General features: G+C 43.4%; 1 protein-coding gene across 10 annotated transcripts in view; it reads left to right on the top strand.

Annotated features, from left to right (window-relative positions):
• Positions 1–26,118, top strand: part of LOC101479613 (R3H domain-containing protein 1) — a 56,392-nt gene extending 30,274 nt beyond the window's left edge. For 6 of the 10 annotated variants that reach the window (XM_012919461.5, XM_014413143.4, XM_014413144.4 and 3 more), the window contains 20 exons: positions 186–294; positions 542–637; positions 1,034–1,059; positions 1,378–1,431; positions 2,087–2,319; positions 5,099–5,368; positions 5,906–6,060; positions 6,549–6,680; positions 7,632–7,982; positions 8,196–8,328; positions 12,855–13,012; positions 13,224–13,357; positions 15,630–15,733; positions 18,189–18,370; positions 18,975–19,116; positions 19,811–19,908; positions 19,998–20,082; positions 20,946–22,773; positions 24,147–24,241; positions 24,353–26,118. In XM_012919461.5, the coding sequence (XP_012774915.3) occupies positions 186–294; positions 542–637; positions 1,034–1,059; positions 1,378–1,431; positions 2,087–2,319; positions 5,099–5,368; positions 5,906–6,060; positions 6,549–6,680; positions 7,632–7,982; positions 8,196–8,328; positions 12,855–13,012; positions 13,224–13,357; positions 15,630–15,733; positions 18,189–18,370; positions 18,975–19,116; positions 19,811–19,908; positions 19,998–20,082; positions 20,946–21,265 (2,782 nt within the window). In that variant the 3' untranslated portion in view covers positions 21,266–22,773; positions 24,147–24,241; positions 24,353–26,118. Of the gene's footprint in view, positions 1–185; positions 295–541; positions 638–1,033; positions 1,060–1,377; positions 1,432–2,086; positions 2,320–5,098; positions 5,369–5,905; positions 6,061–6,548; positions 6,681–7,631; positions 7,983–8,195; positions 8,329–12,854; positions 13,013–13,223; positions 13,358–15,629; positions 15,734–18,188; positions 18,371–18,974; positions 19,117–19,810; positions 19,909–19,997; positions 20,083–20,945; positions 22,774–24,146; positions 24,242–24,352 lie in introns of those variants that run through there. The other 4 variants (XM_012919460.5, XM_012919462.5, XM_014413145.4 and 1 more) reach the window with 4 other exon arrangements.
• The last annotated feature ends 656 nt before the right edge of the window (positions 26,119–26,774 follow it).

The following is a 26,774-nucleotide window of genomic DNA, read 5'->3' as shown; positions in this document are numbered from 1 at the left end:
GGGATCGCTCTTCTACAACATGTGATATTTCTGCAGGTTAATTGGTGGCGAATTTCTGCAGCCATAAGCTGTTTCAATCAGTCGAGAGATAAGTTGATTTGCCGCGCTGCTAACATATGTTGCTGTCAGCATCCGCCCGAAATTAAGCTGCCACTAAAACTCTTGCGAATTCCCCCCACCGACAGACCCGATCAGAAATTCTCCGAGCACATCAAGGATGACAGGGCGGACGATTTTCAGAAACGCTACATTCTCAAACGAGACAACTCCAGCTTTGATCGTGAAGACAGCACGGTAGGTGTTTTTTCTTTTTTTCTTTTCTTTTTCTTTCCTCCACCAAGCTGTCACTTTCATTTCTGACATGTTGGTAAGAGTGGGACAATCTGGCGTCCCTGACATAGCTGTTAAAGAAGTGCGTGTGTGTGTGTGTGTGTGTGTGTGTGTGTGTGTGTGTGTGTGTGTGTGTGTGTGTGTGTGTGTGTGTGTGTGTGTGTGTGTGTGTGTGTGTGTGTGTGTGTGTGTGTGTGTGTGTCCTTGCCAGATTCGAATGCGTTTGAAAGCTGACAAGAGGAGCAAATCGATGGAGGAGAGGGAGGAGGAGTACCAGCGAGCCAGAGAAAGGATATTTGCACATGATGTGAGAGCTGTTTGTGTAGGCGGAGTGGGGCGGGGAGGGGTTGAGGATGGGGGGGTGTGGTGGGGGCCATGTTGCACAAATCTTTGTGTCATTTCTATTCATGTGCAAATTCACTAGATTTCTTGCTAACAATTACCACGGCAGGATTTTTGAAATTATAGACGGAGGGGGGTGCACTCCGATTTTTCAAGGCCCTCCATCTTTGTGAAGAAGTCAGATTTATTGGTAGACATGCATGCTTTGGAGCCCACAGTGCAATGGCACGTTTTGTTAACACAGTTATTGACAAATTGTTCAATACTACAGAGAATTTTCATAAATATAAAACATCTTTCAGTAGAGATGAGTTGGCTTTTCTTCCACATTATTGACAGTAATTTCCCTCTTCACTCGCAGGGAGATCACTTCATACTGGATAGAAGGTAAGTAGTGAAATGGCATTAATCACATGATCGCTGACGTTCCGCCACATTTCATTAAATAGAAATATTCCCCCAAAAGCCGTGTCTGGCTAACGCGGATGATGAATTGTCAGGTAATTGGGCAAGGTAGGGCTGATTTCATCCTATAAAGGGGAACTGGAGCTCTTCAGAAAAGCCGCTACTTTAACAGAAGTTCAATCACTTTTATAGTATTCCTGTCAGAGCAGCAATTAGAGGCAGCCCTGCCACGTTTTAAAATGGTAGATGGCTCATTTTTGTCAGCGCCTGCTCTCTGAAATGCTTCTCTCCTCCCTTCAGTGCTCAGGATGAAGACGCATGCATGAGCACCCAACAGAGGCGGCAAATGTTCAGGTGGGTCCGCACACACAGACACGCACACACACACACCCATCCTCGCACACATACGTCTGAGCTCCTTCCAGAGAAAACCCTTTGAGTCGCTGTCTGTCTTAATCGGCTCGCTCAGGAACAGGACTGCTGATGTGAGGATTTGTTTTTGCTGCTGGAGAAAGCTCCTGTTTAACTGGATTTTCTGCCCAGACCTCCTCATGTGGGACAGCCTATTCACACCAACAAACGGCCAATTAAACCGCAAAAACATTTTTTTCCCCCCCAAAATGAAAACACCAGATCTTTTCTTTTTTTTTTTTCTTTCTTTAAGTGATCGTATATTTAGGAGTTTGTGCAGGTTGTTGTTAGGAGTAGACACAGGCTTGCTGGACTGCTCCGATATGTTGTTACAGTCTCCAGTCATCTTGTAACATGTCAAACACCAAAAATAGACTTTTTTTTAAAACTTTTCCAGCTGAAACAATAGTTGATCCTCAATCAGTCAACAAGAAAAATGATTGGGAATCATTTTTGACGGCTCATAAACCATTTTGGGGCAATTTCCAGTATGTAAGGGTGAAAAAAAAATGCCCTTTAAGTACAAGCGTCCTAATCACAGACGTAGAAATAAATGATGATAACATATTTTGAAAATGTATGCTTTCTTGCCTTTCAGGTTACGGGCCGGCCAGTCTGGCGCCAGCCGGCAGAGCAGCTCGGAGACAGAAGCGCTGCCGCGACACGGCGAGCCCCGGCCTTGGAGCAGCACCGACAGCTCGGACAGCTCCAACCGACTTGCCCCGCGGCCCGCCATCACCAAGGCCAGCAGCTTCAGCGGCATTTCCCCCGTCCTCGTCAGAGGGGATAGCACAGCCAGCAGCAAGAGCACCGGGAGGCTCTCGAAAACAGGCAAGAGGCAGCCGAGCAGCACGGTGTTCAGATGATGTCCAGTACTGATAGACACTGTGGACACAGATATTTCCTAACAGTGGTGTGTTCACAGTATGGTGTTCACACCATTAATTATTTCTTACAATTTGGGCAGTTACCACCACTGATATTAAGAAATCATCCTTAAAAAAATAGTTTCAGCTATTCTTAACCTGTTAGTGCAGAATTAGCTATAAATATACAGTACGAGTCGTAACAGCTGATATCAGCCGACATATTGGTGCAGACCGTCCTCACTTGGTTTGAAATGGAACGACGGTGCAGTCTGAACGTAAAACGCTTGAATGAAGTGCAGCTCTCATTATTCTGTTATCGACAGACTGTTAATGAACTGATTTTTGAGGAGGGACATTCAATCAGATGTAGATTTTTATGTGATTGATGGCTTTTGTTCTAAATGAAACTAATGGGGGATTTGTCTCATTAGCGAGCGAGCATCTAATTTATTCATGCAGTCGTGCAGACGAAGGAGAGGAAACTCTGTCACAGCATGAGGAGGAAGGATTCACTAATTAGATGGTAAATGAGAAACAGAAATAAGAAAGTAGCAGAAGAGCTTCAAGCAAAATGCTCGCTTTTTTTGGGTGGGGGGGGGAACCTGAGCTCTCATCAGAAGGAATGTTTGTCGTCCCGCCGCGGTCGATAAAAGTCTGCGGGGCGAGCGCAGCCGGACAGCTGTCAAAACTAATTACCGCACATCAACCTGGTGATGGAGGAGGTTCTTTAAATGTGGTGCAGCAGCAGTGGAAAAGCGAACAGTGAGGAGTTACTGCATAATGTATAAGTGTAAGCACAGGGAAGTGTCAGTGCCGTGTCACCGAGATGAAGTTCAGGCTGCTCCTCAACCGCAAGTGCTTACTCCACAGTACGATCCATTTGTAACCCGATTGGCTGCGATGAGATGTTCTGCATTACAGGCTTGTCTTCTTTATCTCAGTAACAAGCAGCAGTCCTTGGGCGACCTCTGCTCTCCATTTTGTTCTTGCTTCTTTTCCCCCCAGTTTTCCTTAAATCGTGTGATTTTTCACAGTCGAGGAGACATTTTCGCCTGTGCTGCCTTTCTCTTCTGCCTTTGTCTTTCACTCTCAAATAAGCTTTCACTGCCACAGATCACCTGAAAAAAGGAGCTTTAGTATTGTTGAAGCAAAAATTTTTTTGGGGGGTTTTCAGCTTTTCTGACTGAGTTATGACAGAATTATCCGTTTCTTACTCGCAATCACGAACACAACTTATTATTTATGATGTGTTTTCTGAATCCAGTGGTGGAAAACATCCACGGAAACAAATGTGAGGTCATTTGCTTTTTCTACTCTGCTAAAAATCTATATTTATATGTTTGCGGGTTAGACGTTTACGTAGAAACCATGTGAACAGCTTGTGAAGGATGATCTGTTGTTCTACATTAGGTTACAGAATATGTTTGATCTTTACAGCCGCATTAACTCTGCACCATGGCCTGAAATGTTGTTGCAACAGCACAGACTTGAGCCACTGTGACAGGTGTATTTGGTGGTAATATGCTACACAAACACAAAGATATAATGACACTGAAAGAAATGTAAGGTGCTGTCATCGCTCATTATGCTAATGCAGTAACTAGTATTCTGCCACACATGCCATTTTTCCCATTTTCATAGCTCTGACAACATGTGTTCAGACTCAGTTGGTGCTCAAGTCAGAGTTGTTCAATATTTAACGGCCTCGAGCCCGACGTGATCAGTTCAGTTTGCCTCATGATGGCAGACACGGGTACAAACGGTAACGTCACCTGCTACTGCGTATGCTCTGCGGGGGATTCGGTGCAGGGAGGCCGTCTTCAGGTTTTTATGGCCGCGTTGGAGCGAAACTATATGAAACGACATCGGGCCGTGAAACTGCAGCAAAGGATGGCTAATAAGAGCCATCGTCTGGTAATTAAGCTGGCATTTTGGCAAGTGTCACACATTTCAGTGAGGTTTATAAAATGATTGGACAACAACGCTCAACTGTACTGGATGTTCAAGGTATTTCAGGTATAATCCACACGTCGCAAGGCTGGAAATGTTTACCCGCGTTTGCACAATCGAGCTTTGCAATAACAATCGATTTGCATGACAAATACAAATAAATGTGAGCATCAGCGATGATGGTTTGGTAATTTTGCGTTAATGGTGCATATCTGTGTAGTGTTATTGTTGTTACTTTAAAATGGATTAGGTCCCACCGTGTGTGTGTTTAAAGCACATAAAAATACCGCTTCTTTCGAAGCCTGTGATATTGTTATTTTGTTTCAAGCTCTTTAAATGTAAATTTAATCTTAACTACAGGCTATTCTTGCTCTCCTCCTTCCGTGAAAGTCCTCTAACAAGTTTTCTAATGGGAACAATATTAAACTCGGCCAGCTAAAATCCTAAACACCAGATTGGAGTGTCAGTCCCTCCTCCCTAAACCCCCTTCGCGCGCTCACCATTCTGCACAACATTCGTTAATTATACAGAGAGAGATCCATCACAGACGGTGCAGAGTTACCAGTTTCTCAATCAACAGTTGCCTCAAGAGACTGCAACGCAATGCTACCACAGGAGAGGTTGCATTAATGGCAAGAGGCATGACTGCGAATATCCTCCCGTGTTTCATTATCACCATAGGCTCTTCTCCTCCCACATGAATAACGAAAGCACAAAAGCGACAAGTTTGAGTCGCTGTGGGAAAATCTAGAGGCAGAGGATAATCACCCCTCTGTTCCGCTTCTCCTCAGGTTCAGAATCGTGCAGCAGCGTCGGTTCCTCGTCCAGCTCGCTGTCCCGCCCCCAGCTGCCTCTCCCAGTCTCAACCTCTTCCCGCTCCAACGTTCCCAGCGCACCTTTAATCCATCCCGCTGCTGACGCCAGAGGCGCCGGACACCCTGAGATGACCAAGAGCCTCCTGTCACAGCCGCCGCCAGCTACAGACGCAGCAAACTATTACCTGTTACCGCTGGAAGCCTCAGGGATACCACCTGGCAGCGTTCTGGTCAACCCACACACAGGTGGGTGATGCCAAGCCTCTGTATTCTTATTGGATAAAATCAGAAATGACTTTTTAAAAAGGATTCCTGTGTCTTCATAAGTGTGGTGATCCAGCCACAGTCTACTGCAAATTAAACGATCCAAAAATACGATCCCCCATCTTGTAATTTGCTGCTTTCCAAATGAAAATTCATAACTTTGGAACAGAATTACAGGTTGGCACGGGCTTGCACTCGGTTTGTCTGTCAAATTAGTAGTCAGACCAAAGCGTGCTGATCAAAATGCAGCGAACAGATGGGAGAAATCTGTAAATATGCATCACGGGCCCAACGCGCAGTTGTGTACTTTTTGGTCTCCGAACTGATCTTCAAACGCTGCCAAGGTCGTTATTTCCTGTTGACTCTCCCCTCATGGACCCGTCGGGGTGTGTCCTTCACTGTCATCATTCAAGTTTTTTGGTTTTTTTTTTATCCTCTTTGCATGAAGCTGAATTATTTGTGTGTGAGAAACGCTCGCATCACAGTGGTTTTCGGTCTCTTATGAATTAAATTTGACAGGCAAGCCTTTCATCCATCCTGATGGCAGCGCTGTAGTTTATAACCCAGCCAGCATTGCCCCAGCTGCTGGCAGGATCCAACAGCAGGGGAAACCCCCACAGCAGCCAGTTCCCGCCACAGTGCAGCAACAGCCAACCAATCACCTTCACTCCCAGGTCAGTGGGCGGTATTTTGTTTTTCAGGGATTTTTCTATCATTTAAACCAGTTTCCACGTTTTTCCTAACTGCTTCCTAACCTCGCTAACTCAGAGTGTAGAGATGGGGCTTCACTAAACCATGTCCTAAACTAACAAAACTAAACTTTAACAAACTGATTAAACAGAATATTTATTAGCATGTCCAGCTACATAGTATAGTTCTTATAAAAAGACTGGCTAATTGCATGTTAGCACATTAACTATGTGTTAGCTACTTTACCCACGTTTGCGATAACTTTAGCATTCAGTGGAGTGTAGCACTATTTGAGCCTGAGCTAATATTGGCTTTGTGTGAGACTGAGCTAGTGTTAGCTTTCAGTAAATCCAACCTACAAAATATATTACAAATATGTGAAGGAACGCTAGTGAGCCCCACCAGTTTACTAACATCCTCCGTCCAATCTTGTCTCCTGTCCTTCTGTCCATTTCTTCCCTTCCCTCCTCAGCCGATCTGTCCTCCTCTCCAGCCGCCCTCTGAGCCTGTCCACAACCCAATGGTCTCTTCTTATCCTCTTCCTCCTCCTCCTCTTCCTCCTTCTCAGTTCCTGCCCGTCTGTCCTAACCAACAATACACTGTGGTACCGAACTTCCTTCTTCCATGTTATTATTCTTCCCCCGCTCCATCTCCTGTCAGACCTGGCTCATTAAGAGCTTATTTATAGGCTTCTTCTCTGAGCAGTTGGATTAGTTCATTAAAATCTGACACAAATGTCCAAAATGAAAAAAGAATCCACTCGTTTTGGGTTGTGCTAAAGAAGTCCTCTGAGCTCTCCTTAGACCCAGGTCTCCATACTGTATTGATGTGCCTTTTGTATCAGTAATATTGATTCAAATGTACTTATATTTTGGTAGTCTGTGAATTATCTTATTTCATAGAAATAATGAAATTATGTTAACATAACCTAATAAAAATCAAAGTAAAAAAAAAAAGAAATAATGAAATTAGCAGATGGAGTTTTGCATCCTCATAGTTCACGTCTTGTCCTTTCTATGCATTACTTTAGAAAAGCAGATCTCAACACGCCTCCGAATAACTATTCTGCTAACTTATGTTGTGGAAAGGTGTATCTAAATCCAGCCGGAGCCATTTACACACATATATAGATCATGCATTCGCTTAACCTCATTTTTGACCTGGTTTTAGTGAAAGACATGCCTCTGTGACTAATTACGCCTGTGGAAAGTTCCATTAATATTTAATTCATCACCAGATGTTAGTGCTGCATAATCCATGCCTAAAAACACTATTTTTCCAGCAACATGTCAGAGATGACCTGGGCTGCTGATACTCATGAGGAGTTGGGTCAGTTATATGAGCTATCTGCATTTAGTTAAAGTGAAAGTCGATATGAGATGTCTTTGATTCAACACTTGGATTAGAAACGCGCTGGTTGAGCTGTATATTGATCTAGATTATAAGCAGAATAAATGTGTTAAATTGTGTGACCTGGCTCTGAGAATCTACTGCTGTCTATTGTTGATTTTAATCTGTGCCGTATTAAAAGTGTTCCCCATAATTATCTCTGCAGCCTGACTCTCTCAACGCCCAGTTTAGCCACATGACTCTGGCGCAGCAGCCAGCCAATGACAGTGGCCCTTCAGCTCCTGACGGTCGCCACTATCCCTCTGTGTACCACCACCACCACCCCTCTGCTGTGGTGCTGCAGGGCACTCCTCCACAGCAGGTTGCTAGCTACATAGTGGCAGGGTCATCAGGAGGACACCCGGGGGTGCTGCAGGGTCAGCCCATCCCACTCCCAACCCCGGCCCAAAATCACACATATCCCAGCTCCGCCCTGGGTCATGCTGCTTTTCCCGGATCCGCCCTGAACCAGCCACTCCTGCAGCAGCACACCTACATCCAGCAGCCTGTCCAACAGGTACGGACTTCAGCTAACAGCTGCACAGCTAAAATCCCGCCGTCTTGTCCAGAGGCGTCTCAGAATGTGCTAATTTGTCATCATGAGTCACTCCTGCAGTGAAAACCAGCTTTATGACTAATCCTTCATTCCTCCTCCCGCTGTGAAGTCAATTCAAATGGGACCGCTGATGCGTCACGCGCTTGTTGAATTTGTGTTTTGCGTCTCTCGCAGATGTCCTCGTGTTACTGCTCTTCAACCCACCACCCACACTGTTCCAGCACGCAGCAGCAGCAGCACTACCGGCCGCCTGTCAGCACGCTGCCCTATAACTGCCCACAGAGCCAAAACCTGCCCCAGCAACAAGGTACTTACACGGTGATTTTAAAGAGCCGCTGCTACTGCTGACTTTGTGACTGTGGTGTTTTTGGCAACTAATGTACTAGCAGATTAAACGGGGTGAGGGTGGTGACTAACCGACTAATATAAAAGCAATAAATTTATTAAACCCAGTTTCACATGTTAGGTGTCAAATATAAGGCCCGGGGTCTAGAATCAGCCCAGCCGAAGACGATCCAGCCCACTGGATGTCATTTTAAAGGAGGGTAATTTTTGGACTCACTTTCACACACTATTACGCTGTTATGTAATCGCTGTCACAAGATTACATTGAGTTTAAAGGGTTTTGAGCAATTTCTTAACACAGTGAACTAATCATCCACTTCAATACCTTTAATTTTGTTACTTTGAAAAAAATATGACTTGATTTTTTTCACTTTGTTTTTTTTTCCTGTTTCTTTTTAGCGGCGAAAAACATTTTTCTGTCCTTATTATCTTTGACACGCACTGATGTGCTCACAGCCACACGTGGCTCCGTTATAAATTGTCTTCTTTGATTGATAATAAATTCAGATTAAAGTTGCACACTGGGATACCAAACGCCAGCAGTTCCCTCTACTTTTACCTCTACTCTTCTGTGCTGAACCGACAATACTAATTAGCACAGCTTTGAAAGCGTCGCACAGTGGATCTGAAGGAAATCAAAGGGTGTTTTAATGAATAAGATCCACAGTTTTCCTTGAATTTGAGGCTCCGTGTTGTTAGGAGCAAAGCTCAGCCTAGCTGTTTTGTCATGAGTCATGCTCAATAGACTTTGTTAACTTCTCACTTTGAGCTCTTAGAGAGCATTTTTATGTCAGACGTCTCTGTGAAGGACAGATATTCCTCCCTTCCTTCCCTCTGTTTGTTTGTTTTTACGAGTTCAGATGTCTCCCCGGGAGTCATCACTAGATTATTCAGTTTCTGTTGTCTTTCGTTTTTTCCCTTTTTTTTTCATTTTGCCACAGGAATTGAGATTGTTAGCTCCTGCTTGGTCTTTTTCCTCACCACACACACACACACACACACACACCTACCTACACTCTCTGTTACTTAACTGGATGTAATGTTGCCCCAGAGTTGTGACTTGTACAATCAGGCACACACGTCTCCATAAGTGGCTGCGGCACTATTCTGTCATCTGTAAGCTGCAAATGTGGCTTCCCTGCTGGGGATGCGGGGAATAGACAGCGAACAAATGGAGCTGACCTACAAAGGCAAAGGACAGCAATTATTTCTCTGGGAAACAAAAAAAAAATGACTCCAGCGCCTTCTTGCTCCTTCGTTTTTTGCATTAATTAGAGATGCACACATAGAAGAGCATCTAAAGGTGAAGACGCTGCAGCGTGGGTTGCACACACAATAAATAAGTTATCAATGGAAATTCTCTGACGGCCCAGCCAGTGGCCACAGAGGAACCTGTCAGTGTTTCCACTCAATTGCATCAGACAGTCACCACTACCACAGGGCTTTAGCTTCTTTCTGAGAAAGCATCGTGTAATATATGTGAAAGGACTGAAGTGTTCCTTTTTTTTTTCTTCACTGCTGTTAGGAAATTATTAGAAGGCATTGTTATATAAATTGAACATCACTACTAGATAGACAATTGATAAAGCTAATGTCCTCTAAAGATGGTACATATTTTCTTGAAAGAATACAGCTATGATTTGAGTCGTACATCAACTTTTCTTTGGTTTCTGCTGCTCCTTTGAGGATTTGCTGCTCTTGCTCCTACTACAAACTAAATGTCAAGCCTAGAGAGAGAATCTCACTTTGATTGAATATAGTTATATATTCAATCAAAGAGACAGTAATAAAAAATGTTTTAGATCTGAAGCTCAACAGATTTCAGTTGCAAATAAATAAGCTTTCCTGCACAGCACAGAGCCGCCGTGTGTGTTTAGAATAGGGATGAACTGATGAGAGAAACCAGACCAACAACTTGCTGACGGTCTGACAACTGATGCCAAACCAAATTATATAAAATATAATAGAGCTCTATTTTTAAAGCAAATGTGTTCAACATTTCTCCATTCAAACATTTAACCAGTGCAAATCTGAACAAATAAATATTGACTAATTTCATTGGCCTTTTTCCCCCTTGAGTACTGATATACAGTACTGTGCAAAAGTCTTGAGCCAGCTTTCATTTCTTTGTGTTTTACTAGGAAAATCGGATATAGATGTAGCAATTTATGGAAACATAAATGGACAATATATGACAAAAACAGTTCGTGCAATTCTAACAACCTTGTTTGTCAGTACTTGTCAACACAGTCTGAGCTCTCTTAAGGAAGCTTTCTTCTTATGAAAGTAGTCCCGGCTTCATTCTGTTCACGGTCGAGAGGATCCCACGCAGTTTTAGTAAAGCTGAGGTCTGGGGAGGCCAATCCATGACTGTTAGTGGTGCATCGATGCATTTTCTGTGCCTTCAATTGATATTGCATGTGCAGTCAAAATCTGACTGTACTTTTTGCTTTCATAGTTCCATACATTTTAATAAAATGGACGTCTTATAAAAAGCCTCTGGCTGAAATGTAGCCCCAAACCATGTATCAGGAATGCACTGAAAATGGGTGAAAAAGCAGTTAGTCATTCACTCCTTTAAAGGTCGATGTAAAGAAATTAAGACTTTTTGTAGCATACCTCTCATGTTACTTGCATTAATAGCTGCGTGAGTGTCCAAGTGTCCCTCTTATCGATAGCTGCAATCAGTTAACAGGAACATATTGTCAGAAGCTCCTTTAAAGGGAGAATTTCAAGCATCATTTCAAGTCCTTACACCTTTTTATATGTGAGCCTTTTTCCTTTTCCCCTGATGTAACATAAGCAAACTGTCTGAACAGGGGATCCCCTGTGACCAAGCCACACGCAGAGTGGAACAATCTACTGTGTTCAAATCAAGCAGGCAGTTTTCACTGGTCTACAGTTCTCTTGGAGTACAAGCAATTTCAGGTGACACATTTACCAGTCAGGGTTTTTCTTGCAGTGATGATGGTGCAGTCTAGGGCTCGCAGTATAATGGCGGAAAAGTCTTGCTGCCAGCCTGCTTGTTAGTTTATGGAAATGGAAACATGAAAGTTTAATGACAGACGGCTTGAGAACATCAGTGACTCTCAGAGGTTAAAACCTCAGTACTTTCAATTCATCTTAAGGTTAATATAACTGATCACCTGTGTGTTTTTCATGGAAGGAGTAGGAGTATATTTTGAGGTTTCTAGAGGTCCTTCTCCTCAGTTCTGTATGATTTGTGACAAAGAAAGAAGAATCTGGAGCCTGAGAGACGGGAGGCGGGGCCGGGACGCTGTCTGAGAGGCCTCTATGAATCTCACAGTGAACCGGTCTCTTTTCCAGCCCTCTCACCTTGTCGTCGCTAGACTGTGCGAGCACCTTAGCAGAGGACAGCTTTTAAAACGAAATCTGGGAATCCAGTCCTCAAAGAAGAACTCCTCGTTCTTCTTTGAGGAAGAACTCTACAGAGTAGAAACTTCTCCTCCCTCATGACTTTAATCCTGAAAGCCGAACAAGACCGTCAGGATGGTCAGCCACGCTTGCACAACAATCAGGACAGTCGGTCATTATCTGCGTCTGATGGAAGGAAAGAAGTCAGAACCGTCCCCTCGTCGCTCCCTGCTGGAATGGAATAAAAATCGGGTGCTTTTGATATTACGGTCATTTCATGCTTGGTTTGTAAGTGAAGGTGGGAGGCGAGGGAGGATAAAAATAGTCCTCCTGCTCCGTTCCTCGCCGAGCGCTCTCATTGTCTCGTCGTACTTTTCTCCCAGGGCGGCAGACTGTAAAGACACCTTCACAAAAGGACATCCTCTCCTTAGTCACTCAGATTACTTTGCATGAGTGTCACAAGGGACGGTATTTGTCTTTTTGTCACCTTGACATTTAAGTGTCCGAGTCTCCTCCACCCCCACACACACACAGCCTCGGGTTAGGTGCAGGCATCGCCATTTTAGGGCGTTTGGAGAATCGTCGGACCTGCCTGCGTGACTTTGTGTCATCTCTTGTGTGTCCTTGTATTTGGCCCTCTCTAAATTTTAAAAACAAAAAGGTATCGTAGGAAGGAGAAATCTCATTAAAGTGACAGTGTTTTTGTAATTTACCTTCATCAGACGAGTGTCTCGTCTACTCAAGTTGCAGGTTTAGGCCACTGCAGGCTAAATCAGATATATTGACTTTCTCATTTATTCCAGACCTGCTTTAGCTTTAACAGCTCAACTCCCCAAACACTCTTCTATTGTTCTCAGCTTGATGGAGGTTCTGTGCTCATTGTTGGGATTGTTTTAAGAAGCAAATACCCTTTGAAAATCAATAAAGTGTTGAACAGTTGTCTTGTGAAATCGTGATAGCCTCGGCTTTTTTTCCTGAGTGTCCTCTCCTGCCGCGCTACACCGAAATCACGACTCCTTAATTGCACTTTTGGCGGTTTGTTATCGCAGCGTACCCATCAGGGGTCTCTTTTCATTCGGTCACAGCATTGTGCCTTTTCTCATTTTGCCTCAGTGCACCAAGCCGTGATGCCAAACCCAGCGTCCAGCTACCAGACAGTAGTGGGCGTGCAGCCAACACCCAACCTCGCTTTCACTGGCAACCAGCAAAGCAATATGGGCAACCAGATGCAAGGCATGATGGTCCAGTACCCTCCAATGCAGTCTTATCAGGTACTTTGATGATGGGACGCCTCCGTGAGCTCCCCCAGCTAGATTAATAAGAGCACTGCTATGAATGAAACGTGCCTCGCTCGAGGCCTTTTGTTGGTCTTTATTTGACATTAGGAAATGCAAAAACATGGCTCTGAGTTTTAAAATGTCTGCTAAAGAAAGAACAGTGAACATGTTGAGACTATTTTTCTTTCTTTTTTCCCCCCTGTAGCAGGTTTCTGTTCCACAGCAGACGTACCAGCAGCCAGTGTTTGTGTCCTGCCAGCCGGGGCAGGGGGCAGTGGCTGTCGCTGGCATGCAGCCCTGCTACAGCCTGCTGCCTCCTAACCAGCACACCACCATGAGGTATGGATCTACATCTGTGACAATCCTGCACACTATTGTTTCAAACACAATGAACTTTCTTTTTTCCCCTCATTGTGTAAAACTAAGAATGCGGCCATAATATCGATAATAATAGTTATCATCTTAAACGTATGTGTCAGTGTCGACCCAGAATTTCTCCGATGGTGAAAGGATGTGATCAGGTAGCAGCAGCTCAGAGGTCGACTAAAATAGTCTTTTGTGTCCATACAGGACCCGTATTAAACCTTTTCATTTGCTTGTCTGTTCATTATGGATCTAAAAAGAATACATAATGATTTCTACTTTAGCTCGTGCACTACTGGTTTTTCTTATGTGGCCATCAAAAAAAGGATATTTGATGCTGGTATTGAGTCCCTGGACACTAATTAGTCGGGGGCTTTTTTTTTCTATGACAAATTCTCCCAATCTTTTCTTTTTAATGAATATGTACAGACACAGTTTTGCCAAAACACACAGCGTGGGATTTGTCCTCCCACCCCTCCTTGGGAAAAGGCTGAGGTTGAAATTCTTTTATCCAAATCATGGGCGATCATCTGTTTCAGTTTCTCGGAAAATAAATTTAGCTTTTTATATTAAAGGAGATTTTGGAAGTCACCATCTTGGTTTCCTTTTTAAGCTCGCGTGCTAGGCGTTTCTCAAATCAGATACAGCTCAGCAGGAGAGCAGCTGTTAGTCACATTCTCATTTTGAACAGCTTACCCGTCGGGCATCCGATGCTGGGATGCGACGCGATCCCTCATATGAAATAAATAAATAAAATCCTGCGGTCACGTATTGTTAGATTTTGGGGTAAAGGGAGTATTAATGGATTGGATTTATATAGCGCTTTTCAAGGCACCCAAAGCGCTTTACAATAACACTATTCATTCACTCTTATACTAACAGAACATCAACTCACTGCTGCTCTCAGGTGGACAAACGTCACAGTGCTGATTTGAAATGACGTGTTTAACTGCACTGGAAATAAACTTTCCAAGTATTTGTATGAACACCGATACTCTTCACATGTAGGGGTGTGTGTAACTGCTTCAAAGCCACAAAGTTTACATTGATAAATAATTAGTATCAAGGTGAAGTTGTAATTATTAGCTGAATGTTTACACTGATAACAAAGTGCCTCTGATTTATGTTCATCCCGTCCTAATGGCGCGTTTTAAATCGAAGTTGTTAATCAGATTTAGATGGAAGAAATTAGCCCGACTGTAGATGTTCTTTGTCCCAGAAAACAAACGATTTGCCAGGTGCTTGAAGGTGCCTCTTATTTCTAGACCAAACGGGGTTGATGAGTGAATCCGCAAAGCGCCTCTGAGCCAAGGTCATCTTTGTTCACTGTGGAGGGAAAGAAAAAAAAGAAGTTATTACCACCATCCTTTTGGCGAACTGGGGCTGCGTGCAGCTGATGAATGTCGACTCTGACGCCGCCTCCAAGAGGTTTTGCCATTTTCCTGTCATTACTCGGCTGCTGCGGAGTAGTGTGGAGCCTCTCATTATAGCTGATTGATAGAACTAGCTCACAGAAAGCAAAACATGTAATTAGTTTCTACCTCCGTGGGCCCAATCAATCTGGATACTGGCGAGAGGAGCACCACTGGGACTCCGTATACGTAACAAACAGCAGAGACAAGCGCTGCCATGTACGCAGTCGTCACCAGCAAAAGAACAATGCAGAGATGCACGCATGTGAGGAGAGGTCACTTTCTCATCGTCCCAGCTGTAAAATGAGGCTGCTTTAGTAGGGCAGTCAGTGCGGGAATGATTTATGTGGCAGTGTTGGAACGGCTCAGTCTGCTCCCACGAGGACCGACCGTCCACCTGCAGCCCGCTTTTTCACCAGCTGGAGACGAGTCCCTGCAGGCAGGTTGCTTACAGAGCAGAGCGCCTACTTTCCAGTTTCTGTTTTTTTTTTTAATAAATACTCCCACCTCAGATCTCCTCAAGGTGTACGTCTGTGTAGGCTTAGAGGTGGTTTTTAAACTTTCTCTAAACTCAAGTCCTGGGTGTCCGCAGCGTAGTGGACTTCCAGTAACCATTCATTGATGATTTGATAAACTAAAACGCTAACAGACTTTATCCCGTGTCACCTTCTGGTTTATTCACTCATACTTGGAGCTTGAATTATTTTAAGTGTGGTCATTGGATCATAAACATTTCATATTTCACTCACTTGCCAAAATCCGCTCACATTTTAAAATAGTTTTAGTCTCCAGAAATGTATGATTTTGAACATCCCCGTGTGTGTTTTCATCCTCAGTTCAACAGTGAGTTTCCTGCCCACACCGATGATGGAGCAGCTCCAGTTTCCTCAGACCTCGTCCCCCTGCGTCTCCCAGCAGCACCCGGGCCAGCAGTACGCAGGTACCCTCCTCTCTGAGGCTGGCATGCAGCCTGTTCACAGGTCCAGATAGAAACACACGGTGATCTACAGTAGCATCACGCAGTAAAGTGAGAATATTCGCTTTTTTCTGACATTAGCTGCCCTGGAGATTCCCCATCACTGCCAGCGCTCTGACATTCTTTATTTTGCTCATCTTTCAGTGTCAATAACCGCAGACCGGATTCCTCTGTAGCCACAGCCTGCACTTCATAATGAAATAATCTTCCCTGAGTTTACTTTACCTTTGTATGTGCGGCAGATGCATGATTAGATTTACACTCTGGATTTTTGAAATGAAAAAGTGCGAGGCCCTGTGATGGGAGGTCCCTGGAGTTTGAATAAGTAAAAGTGATTTGCTCACGTCCCTCTTCCTCCAGAGCTGGATGGAGATTAAACAGTGATTAGGTCGACCACTGCAAATGTTAAGGTGACATCAACGACTGCATTGAGACAAAAAAAAAAAGAAAACAATAAAGTAAGAAATGACTGATGTCATGACTCATCAGAAGAAGTTGTTGGTATTGCCGTTGCGGTGCTCCAGTGGTTATAGAGGGTCTCTAGCATCTTATTTCCCAGTTGGTCCTACTCTTAATGATAACTCTTTATTTTTTTCATATTCAGGCTTTAATATTTTGCTTCATAACCCACTTCTCAAACCTATAGAACTTCTGTCATTTAACTTTCAAAGTATTTCCCGTTCAATCAAACACACAGATGTGTCTGTATAAACTGATGATGGTAGACGGCGTAGCCCGTCTCATAAGAAAATGTGGTCGATATTTATCCGATTTTATACCAGCGCTCACAAGGGTCTATTTTTTTAATAAACACAACATAAATATTGATTGTTTTTTTTGTTTTTTTTAATTTGCCATATTTTTCTACAGAGGTACGTTGTTCACGTTGTAAAAATGTATTTCCCAATGTATTTTTTGACAGTCTTGAAGCGGGACTGTTGGTTTCATTGTGCGATTCAGTGCAGAAGAAGATTGGAGTATTTACTAAATGTTCCACCTTTTATGCCTTTGAAATGAAGTGAGGATGAAAGCTAATGTGTTTGTCGAGTGCTTTAGCTGCAACTCTGCTAATCAACTACGGTTATCTTCAAGGTTCAGGGGTGTTTACACAGGAAGCGATTCGCTGATCATGCACCGCTTTGATAGTTGGTTGCTAGCGGACATTCCAGATTCCGGTTGCCTCGGTAACCCTCTAATGTATTTACCACCAGTGATATGGCTCTCTTGGTGGTAGTTGCATTTGAAGAAAGCTTTGCTCAAAATCCACCTATGTGGCCCAATGTCACTTAAAGTTGCTGTGAACCCTGGTTGTCACGCCCCCAGCAGCCTAGATTCATTGCGCCGTACCTAAGGGAGGATTCAGGGTCACCTGTTCCAAACCTAACTATATGCTTTTGGAAAAAATGAATCTTTTAAGCCTGATCTATAAGCAGAGAGGGTTTCTGTCTCCTGAATCCAAACTGGTTCCACAGAAGAGCGACATGAAAGCTGAAGGCTCTGCCTCCCATTCTACTTCTAAAAACCCTGGGAATTTGTCTCCCAGTTTACCTTAGCACATTAAAAGGTAAATAAAGATAAAATGGACTCGTGCCTTACAAAGCTACAATAACGCATTTTTTCATTTCTCTTTTCCGTCTCTTTGGACATGAATTGCTGTCCAGAGGCCCAGGTGGGGCAGTCTCCTTACTAATGACCTTTATTATTCATGTCTGATTATTATGGGAGCACAGTGGAGGGGGAGCCATCATTTCTAGCTCTTCCAGTAATGAGGTCGGATGAAGGTCTCACGACGGCCTTACCTACAGCGTGACCAGTAAACACTTTTAATTGGCTAGGCCGGGGCCAGAAATAATCTACAAATTAAGTCTAAATACCCATCGTCCTTGCTAGTGTTACGAGGTTTTATTTCCTAAATGGACACCAGCATCAGCTGTGCAAAGTTTGTGTATGATTTGCGCCTCATATGAGCTTCATGTAAACAGAAGTTAATTAGATGGAGGTATAATGTATGTTCGGGGCACTGATTTATTTTATTAATTTTGTTTTGTTTTAAAAGTCATGTTCATGTGCCACAAAATAATTACATAATTGGATTTCCTGGATCATTGCAGAGGATTTAGCAGGAATAGGGAATGGACTCTCTGATTGCCAATTCCAATGTGCCCTAATAGTCGAGGCTCTAAGACGTAATTGCTGAGAGGCTAACGGTGTAGGAGCAGTGTTTTCCCTGATGAGGTGTGTAGCTGAACAAAAGTGCTGAAACGCAGCTTTGGGGCAAAAACACATTTACTTTGGTGCATAAATGATGAGCTGATGTGACGAATTAAATAAGTGGATTTTTATTTTTTTTTTGCTGACCTGATTTGCCTCTTGCCGACACAAACACTGCTTCAACCTTTCCATTTCTGTCTGCTTGCAGGGTTGTTACCCCCGGCCCCCAGCAGCGGCATGGTGATGCTGCAAATGACAGCAGCCCCCTGCCAGCAGCCCCGGGCCCCCTCCCCCTGCCAGAGGAAACCACTCAGCCACAAACACTTGGGCCCCGAGCACCAACGCAACCGCAGGCCCGCCGAGCTCCCTCCGCTTCCGGACAACACCCAGGTACAAACGCTGCCCAGGCGCATCCATCAGGCAATCACAGAAGAACAGCGGTGCCTTTCAGACCGTAGTTTCTCCTTTGAAACCATTTAATTAGCTCGGCGACCCAGAGGTTTTCATTTGACGGGAGCAACTTCCAAATAATTTTGAATTCAGTTGTAAATTTGTTCAGCTGATGTTTTCTACATAGGACCATACTTTACGTGTCAGAAAGTTAAGACGGTCACAAGAAAGCAATTTGAAAGCCAATTTAGTTTGTTTGTACGCGTCTGACAGTTGCGTGAGAATTGTCGCCTTGAGCCAGACTCAGCTTGCCTGCTGTTCCAGGCAGGTTAAATGTCGTAGTAAATAGGCTCTGCAAATGAAGTGAGTGCTGCCGAAACCTGAAAATGAGGAGAAAATAGTCCTCGGCATTAGGGTGTAATGGTACATTAGTGGGACTAATGTGGATAGAATGGAACATTAAAGCAATGACTTGAACCACAGAATGACTTTGTGAAAGGAAGAAATGGCCACAGTTGCTTTTTTCTTTTTCTTTTTTTTGAATGAAAGTGTTTGTGTTTCCTCCCGGTTTCCCCTCTCTGCATCATCGGTGTGTTGTATGTAGAGCAGCCTGCCCTCGTCTCCGGCACTCACTCCCTCGCCAGGCCAGCCGCCCAGCGTCAAGGGCCTCCCAACAGGCATCTCACCCATTCCTGTCATGGCCCACCACCCGCAGCTCCCTACAGCCTTCTGCCACAGTGGACAAGGTCAGAGACGCGCAGTAGTATTGCAGTACATGGTTACAAACATGGCATCCTCAAAACTCAGTGACTGTGCAGTTCAATGGCGCACGAATGCATTCAACATCAAAAAATGTACAGTTGAAGCATCTCTTATCTGGATGAATGAAACCTTCTTCCATATTCACAAGCCTTTGCTTATGTACTGATATTCCTGAGGTTTTAAGATTGGAGTGAAGAGCATGATCATGTGTTTTAAACTAATCCTGCTGAGGGGCATCATTTCCTGATGTTAAATGAAGGAGTCAGTGCATTGGAGAACACTTGAGGGTCTGTGCAGCAACTTTAAATACAACAGTAACTTCAGCTGTGCTTGTAAAAGATGTCTAACCTAAGATTTAACATTAAGGGACAAATTGCACTAAATTGCTTGAAAAGCATGCTGCAAAGTAGTTTAAGCAGTAGCTGACTTCCCAACTTCCTGCTTGCCATGAACAATGTTAAAGCGTGCGTGTTTTTAAACAGGTTCTAGCACACAGGATTCAATAAATGTCATATATCATTTGTTTAAACTGGCAGCTATACTTGGAGTTTATATTTTAATCATTGATTGTCGAGTACTTTAGTTAGCTACTGTCTATGTAGCTGCAGTTAGGTTCTAAAGCGATTTAAATGACTGCAAACTGATATTTGAAAAGGTTGTTTTGACTCTGATTACCAGGTGAAGCGCACTACTCTTTACTGGGCCAGCCTTTGCAGTACAAACCCTCCATCAGACCTCCGTTTATCCACACTGCACACATGATGGCCAAACATCAGGTAGTACTGGTTTTCCACTTTTGACTTCTTTTTCCTTGTCCTGCCGCCCACAAGCACACCTACCTTACTGGCATCTTCTGTCTCCTCAGGTTCCTCTGGGGGTTTGGCGTGGCAGTCATGGGAGGAAGGCCGGCAGAAAATCAGTCTCTTCAGATCTCAGTGTAGGTGAAGCAGGTAATAGGAAGACCAGAGGGAGGCTTAAGCTTAGTGAACCTCGAGTTAGCGGCAGGTTCTGACCGAGATTTGACCTCTTCAACACAGAAGAAGCTCCAAATCCTAGTCCAGAATATTATGTAGTGTTTTGGGGTTTTTTTTCTTTTCAAATTCAGGCCAGCAGTTTGTAAAAACACGCACGCTGGCTGGAATGTCAGCCTTTAGGTGTTTATCAGAAACTCGTGCTGAGATTCATCACCAGATAAATCCAGCTGCTGTGTAGTCTCTTTGCCAGATTAAGTGGAGTAACATCACCTTTTTTATTCTGTCAAAATCTGCTTGCTGTGCTCCGTATCTGTGGAGAAAGCGTCTGTTTGTGAATGTAAGCAGAAATAATTTCCAGACGGGGCAGAAATCACACCTGGCAGTGGAACCTGCAGTCCTGGCAGTATTAACACTGACACAAATGTGCTGATTATTTCAAATATCACGCTGTATTTTTTGCAGGTGCTGAGATTTTTTTTTTCCCCTTCATTATTCAGGCGCTTTAGTCAACAATCCCACTAGGGGCAATCAACAAGGACTGGGGCTCATACGCAGCTTCTTTTACAGAGGAATTAAGACTGAGAGATGGACCTTTTCTTTTTAAAGAAAATGTAAAAAAAAAAAATCCAGTAAATTATAACCAGACGCATAGATCTGTTTGTCCTTCCAACTCAAAGATTTAAAGCTGACAGCAGCATTTTATTTGAAGCCTCCCGATGGTGCAGGTCTGATGTTGTTGTCGTTTTTTTGTTTGTTTCCCCCCCTCTGCTCACCCATGACAGTTGTTTTATTTATTGGCTCCACTGCTCACAGCGCTGTCTGTCTGTGTGCGTCTGCAGTGAGCAGTCAGATTCTGGACGTGACACATCCTCCGGAGGGGATCAGCTGTACAGACTCCCACCACCTCCTGGCAGAGATGTACAAAGGGGGCGAATCGATCCGCCGGCTGTCGGACCAGCAGCCACGGTTGTGCAACTCGACCCGAGGCGCTCCCGGCAGAGACCTGGCCTCGTCGCGCCCTATCTTTGCCATGCTCCCCTCCAGACACACCACCCCGAGCGCCGTGTTCCGCCCCACAGGCCCCCGAGCCGCCTTTAAACTCAGAACCGGCAGCGGACACAAAGGGGAGCTGTGCGACTCAGACAGGACTGGCTCATAGCTGCTAAGATCTCAGAGCGGCACACATGGAACGCACATCCAACCACCTGCCTCTGCTGCCTCAGTCTGGACTGTCTCCCAGACGCTGTCCAAATCGAAACATCAAATGTCTGAAGAATGAATGTTCATTTTTATTTTGTTTTAGTTTCTTTTAGCTTTTTTCCCTTTTTTTCGGCCAACAGGTCTGTGCAGGGTGGAAACCGAGCACCAGTTTGTAACATTTGTCCGTAGCTGCAGAGCTCCGCTCAGCGCCCCACTTCTATTCTTAAACTCGAGTTTGCTGTTCTGAAGTCAAAGTGTTTGGAGACTTTTGGGGTTTGTTTGCCAGCTATCACATTAGTGTGTCTACTGCGGCTGTTTTAATACCAAATTTATTTTTTTTTCTTGCCACTTTTTGAAAATTAGATGATATAATTATGTTTAAATTGAACTGAATGTGTCACGTTGGGTGTTTAAAGGTTCTAGAACGGCACGTAGCAGCATTTGTAGAAGAAACACTGAATCACAGATAAACTACCTGAATTATTTAAAGTCACCATTAAACACCGTGAATGTTGCATTTGCACTGAAGTGATGATCAGAGGTGGAGATTTGACTGGTATCGGACAGAGCCTGGGTTTTTCTTTTATTAACCCTTAATACCTGTTTGTTTGCACTCGACCAGGCCACTTTGTTTTATATATTAAAATGTTTATATGCACAAGAATAATACAATCGAGTTTGTCACTACTTGGCTTAATTTGTTTGGATTTCTGTTTGTGTGACTCATGAGAGGTGTTCTGTGTATGGCGTGGCTTTTCTTCTTCTTTTCTTTCATTTTTTAAAAATTAGATTCTAATAAATGTTTGCACCACAAGTGTTGACTTTTTCCACTAGTTAGCTGCAGTCAGCAATTTCAAGGTCTAATTGAAATGTTTCCTTGGGAGCAAGATGTCGCTTCGGTATGGGAGAGAAGAGCAACAGATGAGGCAACTCTGTGGAAGATGTTGCCATGAGGTTTGTATCTGTGCCTTTTGGGCACTGCGGAGATGTTTGCTCTGCTCTGCAGCCTCATTTCCAGCTGCATGAATGAGCCATTTTGAACGAACGCTCCTCTCAGCCTGGGATGTAGTGAAACAGAGACACCTAGTGGGCAAAGTTCGTTACTGCATTATGAACACTATGGAATTAACGAGTGAAAGTGAAACTAACAGAAAACTGGTTTAGTGGTTACATATTAATGACAGGCGTGTTTAGTGTGGCCGAAAAACGCGGGAGTATCTAACCGTTATGTCGACGCTTCAGTGCTAATGTAGCATAACAAAAGGGTAATGGAGACCGACTCCTGGGAGAACAGCAGGACGGTGGTTGTCTCCGGTGTTCCCAATGTGTTGCCCCCCGGCAGGATAACTGATAAGCTGACCATTCACTTCCAAAGCACCCGGAAGAGTGATGGAGGAGACGTCGAAAAGGTCAAATATCCCACCAACATGGACGGAGTTGCGTTTGTCACTTTTGAAAACGAAGAAGGTAAATTAGCAGGTGGTGGCTAAAGGCAGGCTATAGGCTAACATGTCGCTACTGATAGTGTGTAAAGCTGTGCGTCCTTCAATAAATACATTAATGACAACAAGCAGTTTTTGAGGGTGTCCCCTTCCAACCAACAAAAGCTAATCTGCGTATGAGCAGTTCTTCCAGCGCTCAGTGAGTTAAATGAAGTTGCCCAAAAAGCTGCTCTAAAAAGTTGTCCACTCTTCGCTAATTTAAGCTAAATGTTACTGCAATACTTCAAATTTTGATTTCAGTCCGTTTCCAAGTAAACCCAGGGCCAGTATCGCCGACACTTTCAGCCTATACAGGCTGTATGATGATTTATGAGATGACTCATCAGTTTGTAAACAATGAACACTTTTTAATGACCGCTTACTGTGATTTTTACTTTTCACAATAAGTCACCGCATGTAAATGTGCCTGTCTCTGAAGCACTTTAGATTCGGCCCAACTCTTCAAAAAATAGAAAAAGAAAAGAAAAGCAGTCTGTTTTCTTCAATTTATGATTTTTGTGTTCACAGTTCTAAAATAAAAAACAATGTAGCAAACAACATCTTAAAACTTCATAGTGTTGTGACAACACTCATGTATACAGATATTTTACTACAATAAAGGCCTAAAAACAACGTACAGTTGAATCTGTATGTACTGTCTTCTATCAAAAATATGAAGTTTATTTCAGTTCAGACACATTATCATTGCTGCATAACATACAGCCTGTTGTTTAACTCTAAAGCCGGGTGTATTGTTTATTGTACAATGGGATTATTAGAAATTAAAATAGTACTCCCTGATTGGTGCAGTGTTCCAGTTACCTTAGTCAGACAATACAGTCTGCTTTATGAGTTTGAACATATTCTGTTTTTTTTAAAATAGGAGACTTATTTCCGGAGCTCTGTGAATGTAATAATAAATGACAGACACAAACTAAGGCCACCTTATCCATGTGGAATTGCAAATACCTAAAGGGCTTACACAAACTGTTTCGTCATTGTCAAACATATCTGCTATTTTTCACTATAATTGGTACCCACGGGAACCAATTTCAGTTTCCCCTGAGAACCACTTTTACATTATGCTGAGTGGAAAGGGTAATGTATGAATGAAACATTTGATTTTTGTATGATCTGCAGCTTGGATGTGTGCCTAACTGATGAATGGATTAATCTGATATTATCAAAGTGATGTACTGTTATATAAAAGCTAACATTAGACTGGTAGATAATGAGTCGAGTCAAGCTCTGTGCACTCTGAGTGACAAAAAAAGTGTGCTAGCTTTGTGGGTTCATGAGGCATCATTATAACAATGACCTGGGTAGAGACCACAGCAGAACTGTGCTAACTTTTGGCAGATGCAGCGAGGGTGGTGGAAAAGAAGCAGCATATTATGACAGACAGCCAGTTTCCTGAAGACTTCGTCCTCACTGTGTTTCCCTTCAGCACAGATGTAAGTATCAGTGTGATTTTAAAACACCATGCCTACTTAAGTCACTTGCTTTTGATAAGCTTTTGATTGCAAAATAAAAGTTTCTAATTCAAGCACGTTTCTGTGGTGCAGGTGTTTTTCTACGTCCCAAGCGCTACGGTTGATCTTTCTATATTCGGCGGCAATCGGGACTTGGTGATTGAGAGCCTGCGGTCAGCTCACAGATCGCTGCGTTTTCGTCCTGTGCCCCAGGAGAGGAAAGTCTTCATTGAGGGGCCTTTTGCAGCTGTCCAAGCCCTGAGAGGGGACCTCATTCGCAGAGCCGATGAGCTTCAATCTGCAGTCACAGTCCAAACTGCTGGTATTAACCCAAGAGAAACTGGTCATAATACGAGGTTAATATCTCATCACAAGTATGTCGACTCTGTAAGCCACAGCAGCTCTAAGAGGGAACCCGCAAGCAGCTTATCAACATTATCAACACAGAGCCCAGGTAAGGCAAATGAAATCCAAAGACTTCTCTCAAAGACTCAAAATGCCTCCTTGAGGCAAAAAGTTTCCTCTGAGAGTTTGGCTCCAGGGAGGATTTTGAAAGCACGCATCAATGGAAAGGACAAACTGGAAGGTCAGCCAACAGAACAAAGAAAGGCCAACCACATACAAGTGGTCGAGAAGGAAATCAAAGCATCTTCCTTATCGGGCCTTCCTCAACCAGTATATCGCAATATCAACAACAGAGCCTTATAATGACAGTGCCTCACAAAAACATCCCAGAGCAGGCAAGATTTCAGCCACAGAGATTAGAAGAGAGGGTGATTTGGGGTCTCACCAGAGCAGCATGGGCTGTTTGAAGAATCCAAGCAGCTCAGCAGTGAGAAGTAAGCTCCAGACTGAATTTAAAGATGTCTCAAAAACCTCGGAGAGATATACTGAAGGTCCCGCAGTGGCGTGTGGAGTCTCTCCGGAAGGTCAGGATGATATCTGGGTTGACTCTTACATATTCAGATACATCAAAACATTTCACAAGAAGGAGTTGGGCAGATGCTTTGCGGGCACTGACTTATCTGTCAGGTATGTTGTAGAAACTGACCTCATGCAAATATCGTTGACTGAGCAGCAACGTTCCAAGGTGACCTCAGGAGTCCAGAAAGCCATCCAGAAACTGAAAACTTTGTTTGAGTTTTAGCAATCAATCTTAAGAGTTCATAAGATATTTTACCATGAGGTGGGGCTGTCGGATAAATACCTAATAAATCAGATCTGTGGTGTTTTCAGTTTCCAGTTTGAAGATGTTCTTTACATATTTGAGGACTCCTGCATTAAAGCCATCAGCCCCTCAGTCCCTAGTCTGCTGTTCAATAAGAAAATAAAAGAAGGAATAATTAAATTCAAAGACACTCTTGTAAATTTCAGGCAATCTAGTAGGAATCATGAACGGATGTAGTTTAATCACTGACCACAAGGGGGAGTAGTTTTCTCTTCGCAAACCCTTCCCAACACTGAAATCTATATTTATCTTGTTATTGTTACAGATTCACTGATTGTTGTTTGATACTGACACTGCGAGTTTTCATTTGAGCAGCTAATGATTAGAACTATAGAAATAAATTATACAGTACTGATGCGATATTTCATCAGTACTGTATAATTTGTGTTTTTGCTTTTTCTCTCTGTTTCTATGGTGAAGCTTCCCCTTTGTTTATGGATGGGTTAATAATTAAGCCTTTAAACAGCAATCCAGACTCTCTTCTCATAGCAGTGGGGATAAGTCTTAGTTACCCCTCTTCACATCTTAATTAAAGACAAAACATAGACAAACATCGACAGATGTCAGCCTGTCTCACATGACCAAATCATTTAGTCACATATTATGTGAAATTAAATTAAAACAAAACTGATTTGTCTGTGTGGATTTTCTTGATGATTATTAAGTTTTTTATTATTAGCATTTTTAAGCATTATTAGTATTTGAGAATTTACTACAGTGACATCTGTTCTACATTTCTTTGTCTTTAGGATTTTACTACTTCGTGTCCATGAACCCTCGTTTTACTGGAATGCAAGGCCTGCATTGGGCAGCAGGGGGCGGTAGAGTACTTTCATCTATACTGTGGGCTGTGTATAAATAGAGACACTGTAGCTGCCATGACTCGCCTCAATAAAGCAATTATGGAGGCTGGGTTTGGTGAGCAGGGTGCAGATTGGCAGGCGAATGATATCAGTTGGATGTCCCATTATACATCATCTCCCGTCCACACACATACAGAGTGTTACAACACAGTGTTGCACCTTTTCCAAGGAAGTACGCATTACATGTTATGTGTAGAAGGTTTTTTGTTTCTTTTTTTGGTTTGCAATTATTCAGACGAGCTTGCTGCACAGCCTCAATAATTGATTCATTATGTAAAAATAAGCCACATCACCGTAATAAACACACACAAACACAATCAGTCATCTCCCAGACACACTCACTCTTACTTGTTACCATAGAAACGTAGTGGAAGAGGTTGGCAAGCTGCAACGTTGGGCGTCGTTAAGGGAAGCTCTTGAATAC

The sequence above is a fragment of the Maylandia zebra genome, linkage group LG23 (genome assembly GCF_041146795.1).
Source record: "Maylandia zebra isolate NMK-2024a linkage group LG23, Mzebra_GT3a, whole genome shotgun sequence".
In the NCBI taxonomy this organism is placed as follows: domain Eukaryota; kingdom Metazoa; phylum Chordata; class Actinopteri; order Cichliformes; family Cichlidae; genus Maylandia; species Maylandia zebra.
Note: the sequence above shows the minus strand (reverse complement) of the source record. Positions and strands in the feature narration are given on the sequence as shown.